Consider the following 23,121-nt stretch of genomic DNA (forward strand, 5'->3'; position numbering starts at 1 on the left):
CCTTTTCACTGGGGGGCAAGCCTGCCAGTGTCTCGTACTGACTCCCGAGGATCACGGACTTCTCCGTCCTTGCGAAAATGGCTGCAGAATTGTTCCAAGTCAGAAGCTAATAAAAGAAAAAGGAGGGGGGGAGCTAATCGATACTTAACTAATGATCTAAGGATAACAGGCACTTACGTGGACGGTTGAAGTAGTGCAGCTTGCAGTTGCGAAACCCCGTGGACATGAAGAACTGGTCTTTGAAGTCGTTGGGGTGGCTAGGTAGCTCGATGACCGCTGCTGTATTTGGGAACTGGGTCAAGTAATAGAACCCGTCGCCTCGCCCCCGCTACTCTGGGCTGGCCTTGAGGCAGAAAACTTTCCCTTGTGCTGTTGGGAAGACGAGCTGCCTACGTTCTTCTTGGGAGCGTTTTTCTTGGGTCCTATCTGGTCGCCTAGCGAACAAAAGAAGAATTTTTAGAAAAGGCGACCTAAAAATGGAGAAGAATCTGAAGGTGTTTCCTTTGCATGACCTGAGGTAAGCTCAGCCCGGGGAGGGTGAGACCACGCGGTTCTATGAACACGCGCCTGTACTCCCAACGGATCCCCATTTACTTGGGATTCGTGTGACAGGAGGGTCAGGATGAAAAATTGCCTTGGAGGGAAAGTTTCAGTAGGCAAGGGGTACAAAACTGCCTATGAAGCGTGCCTCCTAAGCAACCCGGTTTTGCACCCAAAAGTACTGGATATTTTAAACAACCATACCAAAAATCCTACCCAGAAAATTTCCCCAGAAAATGCATCCTATAAACCGTGTTCCTAAATGGTTTTCTACTACAAGCGATACCCTAACCTAAAAGGGCTTTCACCCTTCATGCCCACAAAAAACCAACAAAACCTTGCATGCGGCTACAGTAAATATTTACCTAGGCTACAGTGAAAAATAATTTCAAAACATGCACAGTCAGGGGACTTACGGAATATTTTGGTTAAGAAGAGGATGAAGGGATCGTCTGGGTTGGGGCTTCGTCGGGGTGGTTGATTCCAATGCTTCAAGGGAACCCTTACACCTGAACTTCTTGAGTGCTAGGAATGGCAGCCGGAAAGAAGAGGGGTTTTCTTTTGAAGATGAAGAAGAGAGAAGAAGAAGGAAAATTCTGAAAATTTTCAAATGAACGAGTGGCCCATGCGTAAGGTGGCCACCCCTTTTATATACGTGAAAGGCCACGTAAGGAGGACCGTTGGATTGTCCTGATGTGGGATCCAAGGCTCTCCACTCGAAAGGCGGAACAACGGCTGAGTGTAGGCTAGGCCATTTAATGCGATTCTCGGAAGACGTACCGTCACCAACCACGATGTTCCACGTATTCGGCGCATGCATAAAATGTGGAATATGAAGAGTTCGTGGGGAAGCCTAAAAGCCCCTACTGTGGCCCTACACGACGTCGTGTACCACGATCAGGGGCTTGGGGGGCAAATGTACGCCATAATTTTCCCACGGGCTAATAGCGAGTTGAGATACGACCTAAATCATATCAGCCACGTGGATCCCCCATGACCGGAGCTGCTGTCGTCAGGTCCTACCTCGTTAGCTCGGGTATCCAAAGGGTTCACCAAGATTACTTAAGGACTGAGTCTAGACTCTGAAGGCCACAGGTCGAGGGAAGCATCCAGCTCGTGGTATGAGCTAGAGTTGGAGGCTGTGATCTTTTGTAAAGTCAACCACGCAAGGTAAACGTGCATATATCAGACATCACGTGTCTGATATATCCCTGACTTCTCGGACACGCAGCATGAACGTGCGTATTCAGGCGCCCACGACTGGGTTGGGCCGTGCGGCACATTATCCCCCTTACCTATTGATTAGACCACACTTCACGTGTCAGGTTTTAGGAATTAATCATGAATGTCATAGAAGTGACATGATAGGTAAGAAGGTCACGGGATGACCTTCTTACCAACTCCCAGGTGCCCTCTCCTATAAATATGGAGACCCTGGGAGTTGCAAAGAGTTGGATTCTATTGTATAAGGAAATACCCTGTAAAAGAATACCAAGCATATAGCAATAATATTGACTGGTGGAGTAGAAGGATTTTAACCTTTGAACCACCTAAAAAACGTAATTGTGTCACCAGTCCATTTCCAAAAGATCATTAATCTATTTCGGTTCATCGTTAAGCACTAATCCCTTCCTCTTATTTTTTTAATTACCTGTTGGCGAAGAACCGCGTCAACAATAATCATGCTCATTAACGGGGCCCAAGCCCTAATCATGTTTACATTTAACAGTTGGGCCAAGCCCCAATCATATTACATTTGACAGCTGGGCCGAGCCCTAATCATATTACATTTAACAACTGGGCTAAGCCCTAATCATATTACATTTAACAAAAGGGCCAAGCCCTAATCATATTACATTTAACAACTGGGCCAAGCTCTAATCATATTACATTTAACAATTGTGCCACGCCCTAATCATATTACATTTGATAACTGGGCCAAGCCCTAATCATATTACATTTAACAACTAGGCCAAACCCTGATCATATTACATTTAACAAATGGGCCACACCCTAATCATATTACATTCAACAACTGGGCCAAGCCCTAATCATATTACATTTAACAACTGGGCCACACCCTAATCATATTACATTTAACAATTGGGCAAAGCCCTAATCATATTACATTTAACAACTGGGCCAATCCCTAATCCATCGGGTGCAGTTTTCTTACCTCGATCCTCGTGCGAATAATGAAATGATCCCAAGTGTTATTCCTAACCCGAACCAGGCAGAAACCCTAGTCACAACACAAATATATGTTCATGAGGACTTAATCCTAAAACCCGAGTTCCAAACTGAACTCTAACTCTTAAAACCATGGTTCCCAATTAACACGACGCTAAAAAATGTCCCCCGAGCCCCCAAGCGGGCTCCCAAATCAGATGTAACGCCCTGGCTACCCCAGAACAGTTACGGTGAACGGTGGACCGGAAATTTGACTCACTACCTGAGTCCTTTGGTCAAAAACGTGCTCTAAGTGTAATTAACGGGTTAAGGTATAAAACCAATAAAAAGGTAATGGAGATTTTCATTACAAACTGCTCTGCAGAGCTAAACAAAACATTTACAAGCTGTTCTCAGTACAAAATGGTCACTACTGTTGTACAGTTACAATCCCGCCGACCTAAGCGACAAAAATAGGGTAAACCCCCTAGTTCCTCTGAGAACACATTGACCGTAGTGGTCAAGCGGCTGCATATGTACACACCACCACATCAGCTCTCCACTTAAGGCTAGGTAAGCTTCTCTTTCCCTTTACCTGCACCACATAGCACCCATGAGCCAAGGCCCAGCAAGAAAACATAACACTTTATATAAACATTATCAAATGATTATCATTATAATCACACTGAGCATAAATCTTTCAAACAAAGGAGTAAACACCACATGAGGTCCTGATAAACCACACTGAGTGACTGACAAGCAAGTCACTAATTCAAATGGAAGAGTGGCTGATAGGTAAGCCACTAGCCTTCAACAGGTTCTGGTAACCGTACTGAGTGACTGCCATGCATGTCACTAACTCAGGTGGGAGAGTGGCTGCTAAGTAAGCCACCAGCCTCCAAGCGCTTATTTCATTCATCGACCCTCGGGGTCGGTCTGGCATTAATGCTCTCTGAGCCATTCAATGCTGATAATTGATTTGATCAAATCTTGTTGGCTTGCGTGACACACGCTAAGGCCGTCCTGACTAATAAGTCAGCTCAACATGATCAGTGCCCAGTACCACCGCCGAACCTGACTAATAAGTCAGTACCATGCACAAATGAGCAACATATGCTAAACATTCTATATTCAATCCATGTCCATACTCTCACAATCAACATGCCTCATGAATATCCACGCATGTCACATTTGGGGTGCAGTTTTCTTACCTTTGGTTCGAGCAAGAACGAATAAAAGAATAACCCTGAGAACGATCGACTTTTTGGTTCTTTAGCGGTTACCTGGTCATAACCAAATCATGGGATTCCATCAATAAAATGAATAATAAAAGGTTCCCAAACCAAAACCTAACCTCCGGGACCTCAAACACTACTCAACCGGGTAGTAGGTTCAATCCCGAGGCCTTAGGCTTGCATCCCCGAGCCAAAAAGCTAATTCTGGCCAAAAATGCCTTAAGGGCCGCGGCCCTCCTTGGCCATGCCGCGGCCCGCCCCTCAGACAGAGGCGCCTAAACCCAGCAGCCCCCAAGGGCCGCGGCTCACCCCTGCCATGCCGCGGCGCAAGCTCCATTTCAACCAAAACCCCTGTTTTTCCTCCCTTGCGTTTTCCCTTGAAACCAACCCTTCAAACCCAATTTAAACACCACCCAAACCTCTCTCAAACACCCATTTAAACCTCCAAACATCACCCATAACTATCCCTCATCATAACCCAAGTAAAACATCCCAAGAACTCCCCTTGATTCCAACTTTCCATACCAAAATCTAAAGCTGAAAACTATGAACGAAAACAGAGCAAAACCAGTAAAACAATGGATAAAACTCACCTCAAATTCGAAACCAAACCCTCTTCAATGACTGAGCTATGTCTACAACCTCAACCTCCAAGTTCCCTAGCTTAATTCCACACTTTGACCTCAAAACTCCAAAGAGGAAGAAGAGAGAAATGAACTTACGGGAAGGAGAAGAAGCAAAACTCTATTTTGGTTATGTTTTCTCTACAGCCATCTAAACCATATATATCCAAATCCCAAATGACCATTATACCCCTAGGTCTTTAAAAGTCTCTAAAGCCAACTCAAGGGCAATTTTGGTACTTTCCACCTACACCGTTAATCATAATTAACGCTTCCCTTTTCCCGCTAATCTCAATATCCTCAAACTCCAATATTTCACATCCCGTTACCCTTTAATGCTCGGTAACACTCTAACCATTAAAACACCCCGAGACTCACCCCAAGCCCCGAGCTTATGCCTGTTATGACCAAACTGATAATCAACATTCCTTGATCGTCTCATGCCAAATGGCTCGAACAAACCCACATCATAATGTGGTCTCAATCTATATTACCAACATGCGTTCAAATAGTCAATTTACCCTTAACAGGCCAAATTACCATCACACCCCTGTATAAAGAAATATGGACTCACATGCATGCATTTCACATCATATCATAATATAATCAACATATACATGCATTTTATCAATTAATAACATAATTAAGCAAGTACGGCCCTCCCGGCCTACTGTTCACGCCGTTAAATACGTCGGAGAATTTGGGGCATTACATCAGATTTCCTCGAGCCCCTGGTGTTGGGAATAGTGCCCTTAAAGCAATTGTAGTTGACAAATGTTTTAAATGAAATAAATAATTGAATTGAATTATTATATATATAGACTATGCGTGATATTATATGATAATATTAAGTGAATATCAGAAAATTCCAAAGTTTATCTATGTGGTCTTAATCTCATATTTGTATAGGAAGATCGAGATTAAGATAATAAACTTAAATAGTTCGCAGTAAAATAAAGTTATGGAATCTTTAGATTAATTGCTGCTAGTACGGTCCACTAGTATTATGAATACATGTGACTTAGATCTGAGTTACTAGTGTAGTAGGACACTTTAGTGGATGTACTTTGCATGTTGAGAGTATGTAGAACTTGATCAGATGTGCTTTGCTAATACTTGTTTAAACACCATTTTATAGTATTAATCAAACACATCAAACAATGATCTTAATCCTGAGGCTACTATGAACTCCTATATATGTCATTTGATCATTTGATTCATGCATTAATGTTTGCTAGAATGATTAGGCTAAAAACAATTGTTTTGGGAACTCAATGATGTATATGGCTGTGGACATAGTTTAACAGACATAGAATCTATACCTTCTTATAGATTGAATAATGATTCCCTATTGGGTTTACTTTTGGAACTGAAAATGTTATGAGCGCTCACGTAACAAACTTGTTGTGGCACAACCTTCACTGGTAAAGTCAATGAAACTCTAGGAATACGATATAACTAAAAGGGTGAAACGGTAATTTTATTCCCTTTTGGAAGGGCTACCTGATGACATGACGATCACATATTTATTAATTAAAGAATAAAATAAATCTTATTTAATATTCATTATCCATTCCTTCTTCATTCATTTATTTTATCTATTCCATGAGAAAAAAAATCACTTTGAAATTAATGGAAATAATTAAGGTGACCATTATCTTTCCAACTAATTTTTATTGCCTAATTAATAATTTTTTTTAAATTATTGATTTTATATATTTTATTTATTTATTTTCATCATCATTATAATCATTCCTCATCAAAAACTTGTTTAGTGATTTATGGTAACCATCCATGGGTAATAATAATTGAGAAATCTTCCATATTTATATATAAATATTATTCTTAAAATCAACTATACATCTTATTTAAAATTTCATTGCATTCCTTAAAATTATATATGAATGTTTCATTCTTATTCTTAAATTGTTTGTTATTTTAAAATATTTTTAATACATAAATTAAAATTTAGATTCTTATTTTAGAATCAATCATTTTAAGAATATATTTTTTTGAATCACTAACTCATTAGCTTCATTATATATATTTATCCAATATAATAACGTAACTTATAAAAGTTAGTATAAAATTTATATTCAATATATTCTAATAATCTAATATAATAATTCTGTTTACTTCCATACACCAAACGTATTATAAACTATTGAGGTCAAAAATTAAAAAAAAATATATTTATGCATGCTTTTTTTGGTGATATATAAGTCAGTATATATATACACTTAATGCATGATTAAGTGAATATAATTAATTATTGCATTACCAAATTATTAATTAGCACCATTCCTACCACAATGAGATTTTTATTATGGTTATTCATATATATTTATTAAATTGTTAAATTATTAAATATAATTAAAAATAAATATATATATAAACTCAAAAAATATCTTATTAAATTATTAAATATCTTATAAAACTAACTATCGTTAATCTAATAATAAAATTAAAAATAAATATAAATATAAACTAAAAAAATATCTTATTTAAATTTTGTTAGTTTATTAGTATATGTTTTGATTTTGTAAATGTATTAAAAAATTAAGTTAAAGGAGAAAATAAAAATAATGATTTGAAGAGATTTTAGAGTGTCACAAAATCTACTTGAAGATCTCCTTTATATAGATTTATAGATGTAAATGAATTAAAAAATTATATTAAAAAAAAAATAAAAATATTGATTTGAAGAGATTTTAGAGTGTCATGTAATCTCAATGAAATTCTTCTTTATATAGATATATAAATATAATAATAATAAAAAACTTATATAATTAAAACAATATAGAGAAAATAAATAAAACTTGGTTATTAATTCCCTTCCTTTACAATTTTTTATTTTATTTTCGAACTTTTTAGTTGAATAATTTTTTAATCAATTTAAAATAAATTTTGACGAGTTCAGTTTTTTTTAGTCTATTTTAAAAATGTTGTTTGAATGACTACATAATAGTTACTAGCTAGTTCGAACATCCGTTGATAAAAATGAGTAATAGTACTGTAAGTGTATTTCATATAATTTCCTCGATATAAATGGGCCAAGACCGCATCTTGTTTTTTTAACGGCCTGATACCTACTTAAAGACAATCCCCTTTATGTTGATGTCGATTGAATGGCCCTTTAAATAAAGAATACAACTAACTTATAAACAAAATATTCCGACATTTGTAAAAGAGAATGGAATAACTACTTCATGAAAATCATGTGATCATTGGAATAATTATTCCATTTTAAAGTTTAAACTAGTTAAAGAATTATTTCCAAAGTAAAAAAAACACACACATACTATATGTTGGCCTCCCCTAAAGTACGTGTTGGAAAAAAGTTGGAATGGTATCCATATGATATGGTTGAAGTAATGCAACAGAATTGAAAGACTTGATTCGTATAATGCGGGCTAGGGGTCCCTCAAATTCAATCAATATCATTCAGTATCTGACTCAATCAATCCAAAATGAATGTAATGGGCCTCTTTCACAAAATACAGATATGCATAGACTTTTCAATAGGGCTGGTTGCCCTGCCCCCACGGTACAAACTGCCCCATTTAATGCGGTGCAAAACTGCCTCGCCCAGTTTAGTGGCAATGGGGCAAAGGGCCATCTCTACATAGTAGAAATGCATAATCATTTCAAATTAAGGCCTCTTATGGCTAAACATGCCTCCGATCACAGCCCATGTAGTTTTATTTACCTTTGTCATCAATTTGATAGTATGGTCATCATTTCGTTTCCTCTTTTAACATATATCCACCGGGTAATAAGCACCCACAATTTACACAAAAGAGTAATGATACTTGCATCTAAAATATACACTCAAACAACATTAAGTACAATAATATATTAGCCTAACCAATCACACTATTTTAAAAAGGCCAATGTGTTCAGATGCATATTTTGGGAGTAATGATCATATCATTTCTCTTACCAAAATATTACACCTCTATGAAAAATTATTTTAATCTAGTGAGACCCATATGTGTAACGTTTTGGTGTAATTTGTGTCCACGTATCATTACTCATCTTCACCCACATGCATTAAATCTATACATATTCACTTTAGAATAAAAAATGGAAATTGAATTCAATTCAGTCAAGTTGATTCCAATCGGAAACTCCACATACCAAGTATAAGTATATTAAAGGATCACCAAAAGTTTCTAACTTCAAACAATAAACGATTATACTAAGCATATATGTCAATGGAATTTGAAACCTTGAAGAGAATATCTTTGTGTTACTTGTAATGTTACCATAAGTAGAAAGAAATCTTTTACTTGTAACAGCTAATGTCGGGGGTGAATAGTACTATGGATGAAGCTAAACATTTCAACTGGAATTGGAAACCTTGAAGATAATATCATTATGTTATTGTAACCATGATTAGAAATCTGTAATAACACCAACAACGACTGTAAATTATCGACCTTTTTTGGAGTTTTCGTCTTGAGATTGAGAGAGTTGAGTGGTGTAGCTTTTGATTCTCAAGGAGATGAGAAGGCTGGAGAGAATGCCTAGAAGAGGGAAAACATAAGACCAAATGGAGCTAGCTTTGTTGGAGGAGGCAACTGCTGCACCGGCGAGGCTGCCAATAGATGTGTTCTGCAATATCATAGGAACACACCCAATCACAGTTGGCAGCAAAAAATCAACAAAGAAGGATACATTGGTGGCTGCCATTGCATAGTTTATGAGGTAAGACGGCATCGGTGAGAACCGCGCAAGCACCACAAATTTCCACCCATCTCGTTCCACTCCTTTCGATAGCACATGGAAGTACTTGTTCCTCTGCACCCACTCCATTGCTGAACTCGAATTCCTCAACACTAATCTGCATAAATTTAAACCAAACCATTTCATTTCGACGATCTTTCTCTCGTTCTCATCCTAATATGTTAATCGCACCTCTACGTACCTGCCGATCCAGAAGGAGAGGGACGCCCCGAGCAGCTTGGCCACAAAGACGCAGAGAACGGCCGGGAAGAATCCGAAGAGGATTGAAGCGGCGGCCTCGAAGAAGATAGCGTAGGGTAAGCAGAGAGCAATCGTGAGAGTGTGGATGAGAACGTAGAGTGGGATCGCCCAAATCCCTAGCTGCTCCGACCATTCCCCCAACACTCTCACTCCCGCATCCTTCTCCCACCCGTACTTCTTACTCACTTCTCTTAAGATCGCCACCACACCAACCACCGCCGCGATTTTCCACCATTTCCCCATTTTCATTTGCAGAATAGCGTTCGATCGAAAGAAGAAGAAGCAAGGAAAGACTTTTCTATTCGCTATGGGCCTATCCCAAATCTTTCTTCATATGGGCCCAATTTCAGCCCGTTTCGTTTTTGATTATTCTTCACGATTACCACTCTTATTTAGGCGTAAAGACCAAGACTGAAGACCAAGACTAATCAACCACTACACAACTACGACAAATAAGTATTAAATTAATTAATTATTGGGTACGACTGCAATTTTAAGCAGTTGGGGGGCCAAGAGAGAATTATAAGAAATAAAATAACAAAAAAACGATAAAAAGGAGCAGACTGGAGACTTGGGATAGAGAGAGAGAGAGAGAGAGAGGTGAGTGAGATCTATCCATTGCTTTGTATTGTTTTCTTTCTTACGTTCATCTGATTTGATAAGTTAATTTCCTTGTGTTTAGGGTTTTGACAATGGCGATCCAAGGGAGGAAGATGACGACGACGATAATCGCGCTGCTTGCTTGCTTTGCCTTTCAGATCTGCTTTTCTTCCGAAGCGGTAGCCTATCTCTCTTTGTTGTGTCTTTTGGAAATTAAAATTTCATAGGAATGAGTACTTGAAACTACTTCTTTGGCAGATCTTTTACGAATCTTTTGAGGACTCTTTCGAAGGACGTTGGATTGTGTCTGAGAAGGATGAATACAACGGTAAACTTAATAACATACATAAACTTACATGCCAATTATATATCCTAACATTTTTTCTATCCTGTAACTACAATTATTGTATGTATGTTAGTTTCCTTTAATAACTGATCTTATTTCTGTGCTAAATTTTATTGGTCTTGCTTAGATTTAATATTAATACCATTTTTTTGTTTAATTCATTTAAAATTATTTTTATTTCTTTCACATATTTAAATCAAGATACATGATTGGCAAAACCACTCAAAAAAACAGGAAGAAAAAATTACAAGAGAATAGATTTTAAAAAGATCCTATTAAACGGTCTGTATTGGAACAGATTTGTATAAGTACAAATAAATGCATGTATATACAGTATACACATGTGAATAAAAAATGAAGTGAAAGAATATGTAGAAAAAAAAAGGAGACAAAGTTGTGTAGATTCTATAGGCTTGTAGAAATGCATGTTTGATTCTTGGCTTTCCATTTCTTTATGCATTCTATTCTTCTTTTAAAATCTTGCTAACAATTTTTCAAAAACACAACTGAAATTTATGTTTATTGGTTTAAAAGTATAAAATACAAAAGTGAATCTAAGCAAAGCCCATAACTCTGTTTATTGTTTTCATTGCAGAAACTGAATTAAAAAATATTTATATATATATTTTAATATCCTTACAGACACTCTCTCGTATCTTTTTTAATTCACGTTCTTTGTTTTTTAAATGTTTTCTCGTTGTGCTTTTTTTCTGTTCTTTCAAATTTAATTCCACCATAATACATGCCTGAATCATGTGCCTCATTTGTCATTTTTGTCCTTGTAGTAATGTATAGTTCCAAAGCCATTTTTTCTTAGTGCTCTAATGGTGCAACTTTACTGGAATGTTGCGTTATCTTATTTTTCTTAGAGACTTGGACAATCATATTTTCTATGTGATTATTTTGGCCATTTTGTACTTCCATGACATGTTTGATAATGCTTTAAACAAATTCGTCTAGTATTGCTAAATTCCTAGATTTATTTATTATAAATTTTGTATTGATTTATTTATTTATAAATTTGTGCAATTCTTAATACCTAGATTAGAGTAAAGGTTTTTATTTACAAATCTTGCAGACAATGTTTTAATGCAAATGTGTCATTTTCTTAAATAGGTGTGTGGAAACTCTCAAAGAGTGAAGGACATGATGATCATGGGCTTCTTGTCAGCGAGAAAGCTAGGAAGTATGCCATTGTGAAAGAACTTGATGAAGTTTTGGAGCTTAAGGACAAAACAATTGTCCTGCAATTTGAGGTTCGGCTCCAAAATGGTCTCGAGTGCGGTGGTGCATACTTGAAGTATCTCCGAACTCAGGATGCTGGCTGGAAAGCAAAGGAATTTGACAACGATTCTCCATACTCTATAATGTTTGGGCCCGACAAATGTGGATCCACTAACAAGGTTCACTTCATCCTCAAGCACAAGAACCCGAAGAACGGGGAGTATGTTGAGCACCATCTAAAGAACCCTCCATCTGTTCCGTCTGACAAGCTCACACATGTGTACACTGCAATATTGACTCCTGACAATGAAGTTAGGATTCTGGTAGATGGTGAGGAGAAGAAGAAAGCAAATTTCCTTTCATCTGATGATTTTGAGCCCTCTTTGATTCCTGTGAAGACAATTCCTGATCCAAATGATAAGAAGCCAGAGGACTGGGATGAGCGAGCAAAGATTCCAGACGCAGATGCTGTGAAGCCAGATGATTGGGACGAGGATGCACCAATGGAAATTGAAGATGAGGATGCTGTGAAACCTGAAGGGTGGTTGGATGATGAGCCAGAGGAAGTTGATGATCCTGAAGCAACAAAGCCAGAAGATTGGGATGACGAAGAGGATGGTGAATGGGAGGCACCAAAGATCGATAACCCCAAGTGTGAGACAGCTCCTGGTTGTGGTGAGTGGAAGAAGCCAATGAAGAAGAACCCTGCTTATAAAGGAAAGTGGCATGCACCTCTGATTGATAACCCAAATTACAAGGGCATTTGGAAACCCCAAGATATTCCAAACCCTGATTATTTTGAGATTGAGAAACCTGACTTTGAGCCTATTGCTGCAATTGGTATTGAGATCTGGACAATGCAGGATGGTATTTTGTTTGACAATATCCTGATTGATGCCGATGAGAAGGTAGCAGAATCATATAGGCAAACTGCTTGGAAGCCGAAGTTTGACGCTGAGAAAGAGAAAGAGAAGGCTGAGGAAGCAGCCGCTGGTTCTTCGGATGGTCTCTCTGACTTCAAGGTAATATATATATATATATAACTGCTCCTTCATTTGTTATTTTCCATTTTGCATGTATTTTATACTTACATATATATATTTGAACAAATAATTGCAGAAGAAAATATTTGATGTTCTCTACAAGATAGCTGATTTGCCTTTCTTAAGCCCATACCATCCGAAGATCATTGTGAGTGGCAGCACTTTGGAACTTGTGATGATTCTCATATTAATCGAGCTTTCATAATGTTTTAAAATGCTGAGATATTGTATTTGTGATGCAGGATCTCATCGAAAAGGGAGAAAAACAACCCAACATTACAATCGGCATCCTTGTTTCAATTGTGATTGTAATCCTGACCGTGTTGTTCAGACTTGTTTTCGGTGGCAAAAAGCAACCGGTATGATAGTTTTATCTATTTTGTAGTGATTGTGTTTGTATGTTAGGTGACAATTTCAAATGTTTGTTGGTTTGGATAGGTGATAAACAATTCTGCCACAACTACGGTGGCTCCCGAGTCTTCAAACAATCAAGGAAGTGGTGAAGAGAAGGAAGATGAGAAGGAGAAGGAAGAGGAGACGGAGAAGGAGGATGCAGGTGCAGCAGTTCCACCCCGAAGAAGGTCTTCCAGAAGGGAAAATTGAAAGAAAATAGCATTTACTGGTTCTTGAAAGTTTTGAGTTAGAGGACTGACAACTTGTGAGGTTGTATTCTTTGCTTAGTTTCCATTTGAGTATTAGAACGTTTAAACTCTTTTGGAATTGGTTGGTGGTTATAATTATTTATGTTTATCAGACCTACGAAGGACCTCATTTGAAAGGTTTTGATCTCATGTGCTTTATTCCTAAATCTTTTTAAATAGAAATAACCTTGGATACTATAAAGTGTTTTTTTTACCCAAATTATTTTCCATAGTTTTAGATGGCGAGTTTTTGGTTGATTTCCTCGAGAGGGAAAAAGAAAAGAAAGCAAACTGAAGCTCTTTTCTTTGAAAGATTTCCTCATTTTCTTAATGTGATGGGTTAAATTTAGTCATAGGTAGGCCAGTTTGATTTGAAAGTGTAAAACATATTCAGCCCTGACACGACTTCTTCAAAAGTACAAACTTTATGTTTTAAGTTCACAAATTTGAAATGATATTCTTGTATTACACGGTCTATGGTTCATGTAGATATTCTTATCATTGACTCAATGTGCCTCAGTACTAAAAACCATCAAATATAATATCGAAACTAAACAGAATATGAGACACGATTCTCTCAGCAATTCTGCAGAAACATGAGTAGGTTTATCCAGCACATTCAACTTGGCATAAATTATTTACTTCTTGACCAAATCTTAAGGAAGTAATATCACAATTGAACATAACCACGAAATAACAATGTACTATTATAATCACATATTTGTGAAAGTGAAACTAATTGTAAGCGAGTAAAATATTCTATTAAGAATTTAATAGTAATAATAATAATAATAATAAATGACAATGTATGACCCACCAAATTTCTGTTTCTCCATAGGAAATAGAGAAAGGATGGTGAATGGTCAGTCAGTCAACAAATATAAATGAAAGAACAGAATGAGAGCAAAGATGCATAGGAAATAGAGAAAGAGAATAACGTGTTCCTTTGGTGGCCTAAGATTCTTCCTACAATTACACTTTTTGACTCTCTTTTCTTTGTTTATTAATTAAATTAATATTATTCCTCTCTTCCCTGTTCCGTATTCAAAGATAAAATTAATTATCCTTTTAAAAATTAATGAAATAAATTTCCGTTTTATTGTATCATTGAAGGTATTAATTTCATAATAAATAAAAAAAGAAGACTTGAATTATGGAAGTTTTGACATTTGAGTCCAACTCCACTCTAATTAATAATTCATGTTATTAAAATTATGGAACATGGGACAGTGGTGAAGGAAAAAAAAAAGAGAAAAAGAAAAAGAGAAAGCTTTGTGATGAGATGAGATGAGACAGTCTACTCTAATAAATTAAAATAAAATGAAAATCAACGATTTTGTAAAGTGAAAAAGAAGAGTCAAGAGTATGGTGTTATGTGGTATTTACTTGGTTAATGGAGTAGCTTTATTCACAAAAAGGCAAGACCAACATCAACAAAGCTTGTTGCCTCTCCAAATGGGGATCCAATTCCAAATAGCTCAACCCATCTGAAATCTCGATCTCTACTCTATCTTCTTCCTCAGCCTCGGGTATCTTCTTCTGCATTTAGCTTCTTTTTCAAAAACGTTTCTTTACTAATATGTAGATGCTCAATCAAACAAAGCTAATTTTTTTTATTATTGTTTTCAATTATATGTCTGTATATTATATATATGGTGGTGATGGGCAAGTGAGAGGGTTTGTGATTGGGTTGAAATAGAAGTTGAGCAAGAATGTACGGCAGTCAAATGGCTTCTGACTCCAACCGACACATAATTGATACACATGGCCCCTCCATGCGTGTTTATCAAGTTTGGAAAGGAAGCAATGTAAGCTGATTACTGATTAGCACTTTGCCCAAACTGAAACAAATGAATTTGAGTCATTAGCATAAACATCTTCATTTGTTTGCTGTTTTTGCAGAGGTTTTTTCTCGAAGGAAGGCTCATATTTGGCCCAGATGTGAGGTCATTGTACCTTACACTCTTCCTGATTGTGACTCCAGTCATCCTCTTTTCTGCTTTTGTTTCTCAAACACCCATTCATCATAGACACAGCCTTGGAAATCTTATTGTTGTTATATGTGTTATCTTCACAATATATGTGAGTGAGTTCCCTTTTCTTGTCACCTTCAATAGGGTATGGAATTAGAATAGATAATTTCATAATGGAACTATTCCTTTCCATTCCAGGTTATATTTCTTCTAGTCCTTACGTCTGCAAGAGATCCTGGCATTATTCCTCGGAACCAGCATCCTCCAGAACCAGAAGGAGAAAGGGATTGGGGGCCAAGTCACACTGATAATAGAGGAGGAGCTGGAGTTGGAGCTGGAGCTGGAACTGGAACTGGACCTCCCACAAAAGATGTCATGGTTAATGGAAATGTGGTTAAGGTCAAGTACTGTCAAACATGCCTGTTATATCGCCCACCACGATGCTCTCATTGCTCTATCTGCAACAACTGTGTTGAGCGTTTTGATCACCATTGCCCATGGGTAGGCCAATGTATTGGCAAGGTATGCTTATTTTATGCATAGCTGATTATACTCTTATTATGCATATGAACACCAAACTTCAGTGTCAGTAGGAGGCCTAACATAACATGGTCGAATGGTTTCCTTTCCTATATACAGCGGAATTACAGATTCTTTTTCATGTTTGTCTCGTCAACAACCATGTTGTGCTTATATGTTTTTGGATTCTGTTGGGTGAACATCAAAAAGATAATGGATGTCTACCATTGTACTCTGTGGAGGGCTTTCATGAAGTCCCCAATTTCAGGAATTCTGATATTGTACACATTTATAGCAGCTTGGTTTGTGGGAGGTCTCACCGTGTTTCATCTCTATCTAATTACCACCAATCAGGTTCTTGTGCCCTCATTTTTATCTATGGTTTCGTTTGCTTTGCTGCTGTGTTTTCTCATTATTGACTTTGAATGCAAAACTTTGTATTTGTAATGTTGCAGACCACCTATGAAAACTTTCGGTATCGGTATGAGGGCAAAGTAAATCCTTATGACCGGGGATGTATTGGAAATTTTGTGGAAGTGTTCTTGTCTAGAATTCCAAAATCTAAGAACAAGTTCAGAGAAAAGGTAAAGGGGGATTCATCTTCTGCGTTTAACAGTTGGAGGTCTTTAGGCCATCCAAATCCAATGAGCCCTCCTGAGATGAACAAAACAAGCATAGACATGATGGAGATGGAGATGGAGATGGGGAAGCGACAACCAGTGGGTGCTGAGGATTTTGAAGATATAAGGAGTCAAATGGAGAGTGTTGGCATGGAGGCAAGGCATAGAAACTGGGAAATTACACCTGATATACAGATGCTGGCTTCTGAGTTTGGAATGGAGTATGGTTCCACACCAAGACAGAAAATTCATGGAAGTCTTTAGCCTCCAAAACCAAAATGAAGATGGGAATTAATGAGATGGCACATACATACATGCACATGTTACATAGTAGACAAGCCAAGGTCACAAGGGGATTGGGCTGGTTTGCTTTTATTGTGTTAGAACTTTATGATATATATAATGTACACTTGTTAAGCTCAAGACAAGAGAAAACATTGTAAGCTTTGATTTAATTCAATTCTTTTTTCTTTGGTTGGTCAGTAAACTATGAAGATTAGAAAGAGGAGCCAGCAAGAAACAATTCTTTCTTGTCTTCATATTAACAAATACTTATTTGTAGTTTGGGACTGGATGAAAGGGTGAATTTGAAATAACAAGGACTCAAGTGGGGTTCAAAGTCTAACTCTCAAGAAACTTGGGGTTTGTACCTAACCAACTACCTGACACCGAAAAGAACATACAAACACGTAAAACAAAGTAAAGATTAAAAATGGTTCCTTTTCCTCGGTTCCTTCATCATCTTTCATTTCATTCGCTCTATTATTAGCAACATTTCCTTTTTCTTAGGCTAAGTCCTGGAGCTTTGGAAGACCATAAACCTAATTCCAATTCAAAAGGTGCTTTGGCTAGATGTGGATGTGGATGTGGATGTGGTAAACAATCACTCAGCTCTCAGTTTCAAACTCAAAGCAATAATGTTACGTAAGATTGAAACTGAAATGGAGGTGCTTGCTCCTCGGCCGAGCATCCGTTGTGTCTTCTCCGCCGACAAACCAACCCAATACAAGCCATCCCGTCATCTCCCCTCGGCTATTAAAATTGCCCACCATGCGCTCGACGAAATTCCTCTCTCAGATACATTTGCTTGGAATAAACTCATCCAAACCCATTTAACCACTGGGGATTCGCACCATGCACTCTCCATTTATCACCATATGCTGCTCCGTGGTGTTCGCCCCGACAGGCATACTCTCACTCGGGTCTTAGCTGCTTCTCGCCTCTCTGGTCATTTATCCCTTGCTGAACAACTCCATTCCCAGGCTCTCAAACTTGGCTGCTCCCAGGACCAATATGTCTTCACCGCTCTCCTCCAAGCCTATGCCCATCTCGATCACATCAATACCGCAATATGCCTCCTTTACAAACCCCCTCGTATGGACTCGGTTCCTTGGACTCTGCTTGGCAGCTTCTGCCTCAGTAGAAACAAGCCCAGTTTGGCTATAGACTTATTTCATCAAATGTTGGACTTGGGAGCTCATATAGACTCTGTGGCGCTGGCAACAGCAATTGAAGCTAGTGCCATGTTGAAGTCGCTGAAACAAGGTAAGATTCTTCACCAGGTTGCTAGAAAATGCGAGTTGGAGTTTGATGTCTTGGTCAGTAACTCGCTCTTGAAAATGTACGTCGAGTGCGGCAGCCTCCAAGATGCTCGTGCTACTTTTGATCAAATGCCCGTAAAAGATATCATTTCCTGGACTGTAATCATCCGTGCATATGTGAAGACGGGAGGATACAACGAGGGACTTAAACTATTTCGTTTAATGGTTATGAATGGACTGAAGCCGGATCCTCTCTCAATCTCTAGCCTTCTCCCAGCTTGTGCGAGGATGACCGCTAGCAAGCAAGGCAAAGAGATTCATGGTTACTTGCTAAGAAATGGGATAGAGTTGAATGTCACCGTTCTTAATGCTGCTATGGATATGTACGTGAAGTCAGGCTCAATTGAGTCTGCTTCAAGAATTTTTCAACGGTTGAAGCACAAAGACATGGTTTCATGGACCGTGCTGATAATGGGGTATAGCTCACATGGACAAGGGGAGTTTGGTGTAGATTTGTTTCGGGAAATGGAGAAGGAATCGAGCTTACAAATAGACCAAATCACGTACGGGGCTGTCCTTCATGCTTGTACTACTGCACGCAGGGTTGAGGACGGCAAACTCTACTTCAACTGTATTAAGTCGCCGAAAGTTGAACACTACGCTTTGATGGTAGCTCTTCTAGCAAACTCCCGGATGTTTAATGAGGCAATGGTTTTTATTGAAGAACGAAAGATAGGAAGGCATGCTGAGGTACATCGAGCACTGCTGGATGGCTGCAGGGTTCACCAGAACAAAAAATTAGGCAAGCAGGTGATGGAGAAACTTTGTGAATTGGAATCTCTTAATGCTGAGAACTATGTGATGTTGTCGAACTGGTATGCAGAAAACTCCAAATGGGACATGGTGGATGAGGTCCAAGGAATGGTTAGAGACATGGGTTTGAAACCTAAGAAAGCTTATAGTTGGATAGAGCTGAGAAATAAAGTTCATGTCTTTGGGACTGGGGATGTGTCCCATCCAAGATCAGAAGGAATATACTGGGAGTTGCAGTGTTTAATGAAGAAAATGGAGGACGAAGGACACAAGCCTAAAGCAGATTATAGTTTTCACGATGTTGATGAAGAGCGAGAATGCATCGAGGCTGGACACAGTGAAATGTTGGCACTTTCTTTTGGACTCATGAGTACACAAGCCGGTGCAACTATTCGGTTGACCAAGAACCTTCGTGTATGCCACTTTTGCCATGAGTCTGCCAAGGCAATATCTAGGATCATAGGAAGAGAAATCATACTCAAGGATCCGAACTGTTTCCACCATTTTCGTGATGGGCTTTGTTCATGCAGTGATTTCTGGTGATTGAGAGAGGAACAATCAATTTAGTTCTTTTAGCACTAGACTTGAACAAACTCCATCTAAAAACACTCTTTTTAATTGTAGTCAGCTGTGACAGCCTTATGTAATTTCTCAATATTTTACTTGTATTAGTGATAAGCTCAGCACTGAAGATCATTCTCAGCAAGCTGGAAAGAGGCTAGTAAAGTTAGTTAATTAGCTACGGGTTGTATTAGAGTTTTAGTTTAGAGTTGTTACTTTCTAAGTTTTAAAGCTATATTTGATTTCAATATAAATAAAGCTCAATCCTGATTCAGTGATTCTCTCTCAAAATAACAAAGCTCGAGTTGGCAGGAAAGAAACAAAAAACAAGTGATCTTCAATCTTATTCACCCACACACCACACACAGTTACCATACAATAGCAGTGTGATCATATCTCATATGTCATTCCAACCCTAAGAAGCCTCGTTGAAGGGATTGCCATGACTTTCTCCCCTTGCCTGAAGTTTTTCCTCAAAAAACTATAGCCGTAGTTAACAACCATTTTCTTAAGAAAGGAGGATCTATGAGCAGCCACCACTTCTGCCTCTCCCAACAGATAAACCACTCCTTTATCCATTGCCTGCTGCACGAATTGCATCTCCTCCTCAGCTCCCCGCAGGGGTGCGGACACTATTCGGCTTGAAGAGTGTGTGGACTTGTTAAAAGATGGCATGGTGGAAGCCGACGAGACTCGATCAATTGATGATGTTGCTCCCAATCCTTCCTCGATGTGAATTGTTGACGTAGATGATCTTCTTGCTTTCCTGTTGGCCTCTTTTTCGACTTTGCTCGCCATAGCAGATGTGGTCGTATCAGGCACAGCAGCCGCTCCGCTATCAGCATCAGTGGTAGCTTCAATGAGGAAGTTTTGATTTCGAATGAACTCCTTGAGGTTTTCCACCAACAGGAGCTCGAACTCCTTCGGTTCTCCAATGATGTCATTGTAGCCATATCTGACGACACAACGGAACATGCGATACTCTCTGGGCTCTACTTGGCGAAAGAGAAACCTCTCTTCAGGTGCAACTTTGCTGATGGGAATGGACTTGATGGAGACAAAGACAAGAACAGAGTGAATGGAGGGAATGTTAGTGATGAAGTGAGTAAAGATTGGAGGAATGCCCTGTACAAGCTCAGAGTAGAGAAGTCCCATTCCTGGGACACGGTTTATGTTGGGGTTGGAAGCCAATTCTCTTACGTAGTCAGCGGACACCTTGTTCTTGAGCTCAAAAACGTATCTCTGTTTGTGGACATAATGCCAAATAGCCATGACTATGGTAAGGCACAAAGAGAAAACCAGGGGAAGGTAACCACCTTGGGTGAATTTGTACATAACGGATGACATGTACACAATCTCTATGACACCAAACACCACGAAGAAAAGAGCGATAAGCCATATGCTTGTCTTCCATATGACTAGCATAATCAGAGTCACCAAACAGGTAGTCAGCACCATTACAGTAACCACCGCGATGCCTGCAATACAGTCTGTATTAGAGCCAACCCATAATTGATCATATCATATATATATATATAAAATTCAAATCATTCTACCATATGCGTTGCCAATCTTTTCGGTTGTCTTGAAGGCGGCGGTGACTATGACACAAGCAATCATGAGCAAGTAGTTGATTTCGGGTATGTAGACCTGACCCTCGTACTTAGAAGAGGTATGCACCACTTTGACTCTGGGAAAACACCCTAGACTTAGAGACTGGGAGATGATAGAGAACGCCCCAGATATCATAGCCTGGCTAGCGATGATAGAAGCAGCTACTGCCACAACGAACATGGGCCAGTATAGAGGGTCTGCAAGATGCAGCTAGCATATTAATTATTATGATTAATTGCTATATATATGTAAACACTTCAAAGCTCTCTCTCTCTCTCTCTCTCTCTCTTTTATATATTTATTTATATATCAATATATGGCCTTATTAGCTAGTCAAAAGGTGATGATCATGACCTGGTATAGACTTGTAAAAAGTATCCTCCACCTCATGAGGGAACTTGCGGAGATATGCGGCTTGCCCTGCATATGCAGTGAGTAAGGCAGGAAAAGCTATGCAAGAAAAACTCAGCTGCAACAAATAATAACAACAATAATTAAAATATATGTATACATATATATGTATCTGTATGTATTTATATAGCTAGCTAGTTACTTGAATTGCTGGGATGTTGAAGTGGCCCAGATCAGCAAACATGGCCTCCGTCCCTGTGATGCACAGAAAAATGCCCCCGAGCGAAATCCATCCCTCTCTTCCATTTCTCTTGAAGTATTCGAAGATGTATTGTGGATTGAAAGCACGTAACACACCGATGTCGTGCTTGAATATGTTGTAAAGACCGATGCCTGTGAGGAGCGAAAACCAGACGAAGATGATGGGAGCGAAAGAGGAACCTACTTTGTCTGTGCCTAATCGCTGAACCGAAAAGAGAATGATCAAGATCACCACTGAAATCCCCACAACCACGTTTTGGCCGAGAGACTTGATCCCACTGACGGCAGAGAGGACTGAAATGGAGGGAGTGAGAACTCCATCCCCAATCACCATGGAAGTTCCCATGATGGTAACCGTGAACAGAAAGAGCTTGGCAAATTTGCTACTCTCCAGCTTCTCCTTAATCTTATGAGCTCGTTTCAACTGGTTGGACGGAGTTTCAAGCTTGTAGTTGGACAGCTCCCTGTCCTCTGGTTGGTAATTGGGAATGAGGCTTACCTTTGCGTATCGGCATATCAAGGAGTAGAGCGCAAACGTTCCACCTATACGTACACATATACAAGTGCATGCATGCATATACATGAGTTGAGGATACGTACTGTTATCTTGATCAAGATCATAATTAATACAGGTATATATATATACATGTATAGGTACGTACCGTCACCGTTGTCGTTTGCCCGGAGAACAATGAAGACGTACTTGAGCATGGGGACGAGGGCAATGGTGTAGATGATGAGAGAAAGAACGCCGAGGATGTCATCCTGATTATTAATAGTTCCTTTACTGAAAGTGCTGGAATAGACATAGAGTGGGGAGGTTCCTATGTCCCCGTACACGATCCCTATGCTCTGAAACGCTAACAACAACGTTCTCTGCCAATTCCCCTGCAACCCATATATAACATCAATCTATTATATTATTATATGTATAATTATCTTTAAACAATATATATATATATATATGTACCCCTGTAGTATGGTTGTGCGGCTTATTGGAAACTCTTCCGGCCTCCAAGTTGAGAGAGTCCAACCGCCGTAGCTTAGCCCATGATGGCTTCCGGTCTTTCATGACGACAGGCACAGAAGGAGGCTGCTCATTATTACTATTACTAGTGTTATTTGATGTTTCGATTACTATTGTTTCTTCTCCTTTATCTTCTGCCATTGCCATATCTCACTTCAGCTTTAGCTTCTAGCCAGTTAATTAGTAGTATTAGTTTTATTGATATTAAGTACTCCTTTTATAGGCCAAAAAAAATAATAAGCCAAACAAGTCAACATGTAATATTATAATTATTTGATTTAACGCTGTTATCATCAATTATTGCTTAATTTAATCCGTATGTATGTATGTATGTATGTTATTGGGATATTTCAACAGGGTGGCCATGTTCTTGCGCAGACTTGTTCATTGATTTATATATGATTATCATTTAAATTTATAAATATTTACAA

General features: G+C 38.6%; 5 protein-coding genes across 6 annotated transcripts; 3 read left to right on the forward strand and 2 right to left on the reverse strand.

Moving 5' to 3' along the window:
• Positions 1-8,684: 8,684 nt before the first annotated feature.
• LOC133822481 (uncharacterized) lies at positions 8,685-9,904 on the reverse strand. The gene is made up of 2 exons (XM_062254828.1): positions 9,498-9,904; positions 8,685-9,413 (listed from the first exon to the last, which is right to left on the reverse strand). Exons 1-2 carry the CDS (start codon positions 9,803-9,805, stop codon positions 9,002-9,004), a joined length of 720 nt encoding a protein of 239 aa, XP_062110812.1. The 5' UTR covers positions 9,806-9,904; the 3' UTR covers positions 8,685-9,001.
• Positions 9,905-10,177: 273 nt separating this feature from the next.
• On the forward strand, positions 10,178-13,612 carry LOC133822480 (calnexin homolog). Its single transcript, XM_062254827.1, has 6 exons — positions 10,178-10,335; positions 10,415-10,484; positions 11,619-12,748; positions 12,846-12,917; positions 13,012-13,128; positions 13,208-13,612. The coding sequence occupies exons 1-6, from the start codon at positions 10,249-10,251 to the stop codon at positions 13,370-13,372; spliced, it is 1,641 nt and encodes a 546-aa protein (XP_062110811.1). The 5' UTR covers positions 10,178-10,248; the 3' UTR covers positions 13,373-13,612.
• A 1,021-nt stretch (positions 13,613-14,633) lies between these two features.
• Positions 14,634-16,995, forward strand: LOC133822483 (probable protein S-acyltransferase 7). 2 transcript variants are annotated; one of them, XM_062254832.1, is made up of 6 exons: positions 14,634-14,939; positions 15,081-15,218; positions 15,313-15,492; positions 15,582-15,905; positions 16,023-16,256; positions 16,358-16,995. In XM_062254832.1, exons 2-6 carry the CDS (start codon positions 15,123-15,125, stop codon positions 16,784-16,786), a joined length of 1,263 nt encoding a protein of 420 aa, XP_062110816.1. In that variant the 5' UTR covers positions 14,634-14,939; positions 15,081-15,122; the 3' UTR covers positions 16,787-16,995. The 2 variants fall into 2 exon arrangements, with proteins under 2 accessions (XP_062110816.1, XP_062110815.1); XM_062254831.1 differs by having other exon boundaries at positions 14,634-15,218.
• A 133-nt stretch (positions 16,996-17,128) lies between these two features.
• On the forward strand, positions 17,129-19,715 carry LOC133822482 (pentatricopeptide repeat-containing protein DOT4, chloroplastic-like). The gene has a single exon (XM_062254830.1). The coding sequence runs from the start codon at positions 17,440-17,442 to the stop codon at positions 19,417-19,419; it is 1,980 nt and encodes a 659-aa protein (XP_062110814.1). The 5' UTR covers positions 17,129-17,439; the 3' UTR covers positions 19,420-19,715.
• Positions 19,716-19,821: 106 nt separating this feature from the next.
• On the reverse strand, positions 19,822-22,735 carry LOC133822484 (potassium transporter 5). Its single transcript, XM_062254833.1, is given in 5 exon segments — positions 19,822-20,915; positions 20,994-21,248; positions 21,406-22,206; positions 22,326-22,551; positions 22,634-22,735. Coding segments are annotated over 5 exon segments (2,472 nt in total). The 3' UTR covers positions 19,822-19,827.
• Between the last annotated feature and the right edge of the window lie 386 nt (positions 22,736-23,121).

Source organism: Humulus lupulus, chromosome 3, assembly GCF_963169125.1.
Source record: "Humulus lupulus chromosome 3, drHumLupu1.1, whole genome shotgun sequence".
NCBI lineage: Eukaryota > Viridiplantae > Streptophyta > Magnoliopsida > Rosales > Cannabaceae > Humulus > Humulus lupulus.